The 2,500-nt window shown below is 42.4% G+C and overlaps 1 protein-coding gene across 1 annotated transcript in view; it reads left to right on the forward strand.

Moving 5' to 3' along the window:
• Positions 1–1,731: 1,731 nt before the first annotated feature.
• LOC119578353 (probable serine/threonine-protein kinase DDB_G0272282) overlaps positions 1,732–2,500 on the forward strand; it is a 2,092-nt gene continuing 1,323 nt past the window's right edge. Inside the window, exon 1 of the mRNA XM_037925951.1 lies at positions 1,732–2,500. This exon is cut by the window's right edge and continues 635 nt beyond it. Coding sequence (XP_037781879.1) covers positions 2,269–2,500 — 232 coding nt within the window. The 5' untranslated portion in view covers positions 1,732–2,268.

Consider the following 2,500-nt stretch of genomic DNA (forward strand, 5'->3'; position numbering starts at 1 on the left):
GACCCGGGAGGTGGTACGCCTGGCAGACGACGACGCGTACAATGTTTACAAACACTGAGAATGGACGAAACATGGAAGAAAGAAATACTTTTCAGTGTGGAATCTACTAAATGCTAAATGGGAAGAAACACGTGAGTATGATTCATAACTCGTAAGCATTATCGCTGGACCAATAATGGAATAAATGCTACTAAAGATAACTAGAATACGATAAACACTAGCTCATGAGAACTCTCAGTAAATGTGTTATAAATACAAGATCCTCATTTCAGCGTCATCTTCAGTATTCTGTGGCGTACAAAGTTATTCCGTATTTTCCAACGAAACGCAAGGTTGATGATGACAAAAATAATGAGAATGAGGATGATTGTGCCACTGGCAGACGATCATGTTTTGGCAACAACAATAACAATGATAAAAACAATTATCATCATCTTGGAGAACGTGATTACGAGCCTTCCTTGTCAATATATGTAACACCTGAAGAACAGCAATAAGGATGATATATATTGTACTTGTTGCCACTTCTAACAACTTTGGATCATCAGACAATTGGATTATTCAAAGGTTACGTAGTATTGTCTGTCCTAATATCATTATCTTTTTTATTGAACACATGAACACGAAAGAACAAATACACTTGCATATACCCATGCATTGATACGTATACACACCGCACACATACAGATAGGCATATATATACACATACGTACGCAGACACACCTACACACTTACAAACACAATTACACACTTAATCGCAAACATACACACACACACACACTTACACTTACACTCACAAAGACACACACACTTACACACTTATTCACACACACACATACACTAGTTCACATATCCGTTCCTACAACGATCTCAAGCTACCCCCCCCCCCCCGCCACATTCACCATTTAGGTCGGATAGGTATAATCATAGCGGTTATTACGGGCGGTCCAACGGCTAACGGTGAGGGCGTTGAGGCGAAGATGACTCGGTCAAGGAGGAACTAGAGGGGGGCGGGGGGCGTGACATAAGGGCGTAGACGGCGATGCGACGGACGGAGGCGTAGGGCGTGGCGGGTTGTTAGGAGATCCACCTAGTTCAGTCGGTAACGCTATGTTCACTGCAGTTATGTGGGTGGTGGTGGTGGTGGGGGGGGGGAGGTAGCCTAACCTGATTTTTTGATGTGTGGATTTTTTGAAGAGGCTTATTTTCATTCATTATTTTCTCGTTATGATATGTAGTTCTTTATCAAGAAGCAAATGTATTCTTCTAAATATCTAGCATATTTATGAAGTGTGAGATTACCACATATCAAAAACTGACTCACTGAAGGTACAGAATTATCCCTAAGATTTTCTGAAACTTGAATCATTTTTCTTAGAGAATTCCTTCCTCGTCTCTTATTCATTGTATCCTCGCCCTTCAGAATTTAGGCTTGCATGACATCCTTGAAATTAGAGTGAGTAAATTCCCATGCACACGTACGAGCAAAAGTAGGTGTACATGAGCTGTCCTTTATCATTATTATGATAATTTTCATTACCAACATTGTTTTTATTATTATCATCATTACTACTGATAATAATCATTATCTTAAAATATAAACATCCCCATTTTAAAGAATGATAAAGCAAAAAAGCATTAACAAACTGAACTACTACCAGACATAATTATTGAATATGCAAGCACAACGATATAAATGCATCGACATAGTTTTTTTTTGTTTTGTTTTTTGCCACAAACCGCTCGCGAAATAACCTGCTGACTGCGCAATTACGTCACATGGTCAGACAACATGCACCACTTGGCTTTCCCTACCCGCCTTACTCTCAGCCAAGCGCGAGGCAGCGGCCCATTACGCTCTCCGTCGTCTGTGCTTAGCGCTTTCCCGATCGAGTGCTAGCGGTTCTTTTACGGTCCCTATGAGCATAACGGGATCCGGCGAGGAGCTGCCTGGCAACAGCAATCAGGTCGAGGTTTAGTGTTCTGTCGTGGCAGAGAATTCGGCGATTCCTCCTGGATGTCGGTCGGGTGAGTGGCGGCTGGACAAACAGTTTCTGTGGAAGGTTCGTCCAGTTAGTTAGCTGAATTTTCATATCATGAGAGCAGTCTTTTTCACTGTTCGAACTTATAATATCTGAATTTCCAATATATTTTTTTTCTCTGTGAGTATAATTAGCAACATTAGTATATCCACAAACGTTAGCGAGAAGGTATTTGTACTTTCCTCGCACTTTAATTTTTTTTTACTTTGTCATTTCTTACAGGCCAATGGACGTGTCGAAGTTTTCATTAATCACCATGCTGCTTCTGGCTTCTGCAACTGCTAGCGAGGCGATGGCTCCTCCGTGGTCCGACTCGCTACAACGGAGGGGCCCTTTGGTTTCCAGAGAAGAGTATGGCCCTGCGGCAGGTCCTAGACTGGGGATGGCACGTGCAAATGATGTGCCTGGTGGAGCGAGTGTCGGGGAAGACCACGCCCACGCACACTCAGTCCGAGGGT

This window comes from Penaeus monodon, chromosome 11 (assembly GCF_015228065.2).
Source record: "Penaeus monodon isolate SGIC_2016 chromosome 11, NSTDA_Pmon_1, whole genome shotgun sequence".
In the NCBI taxonomy this organism is placed as follows: Eukaryota; Metazoa; Arthropoda; class Malacostraca; order Decapoda; family Penaeidae; genus Penaeus; species Penaeus monodon.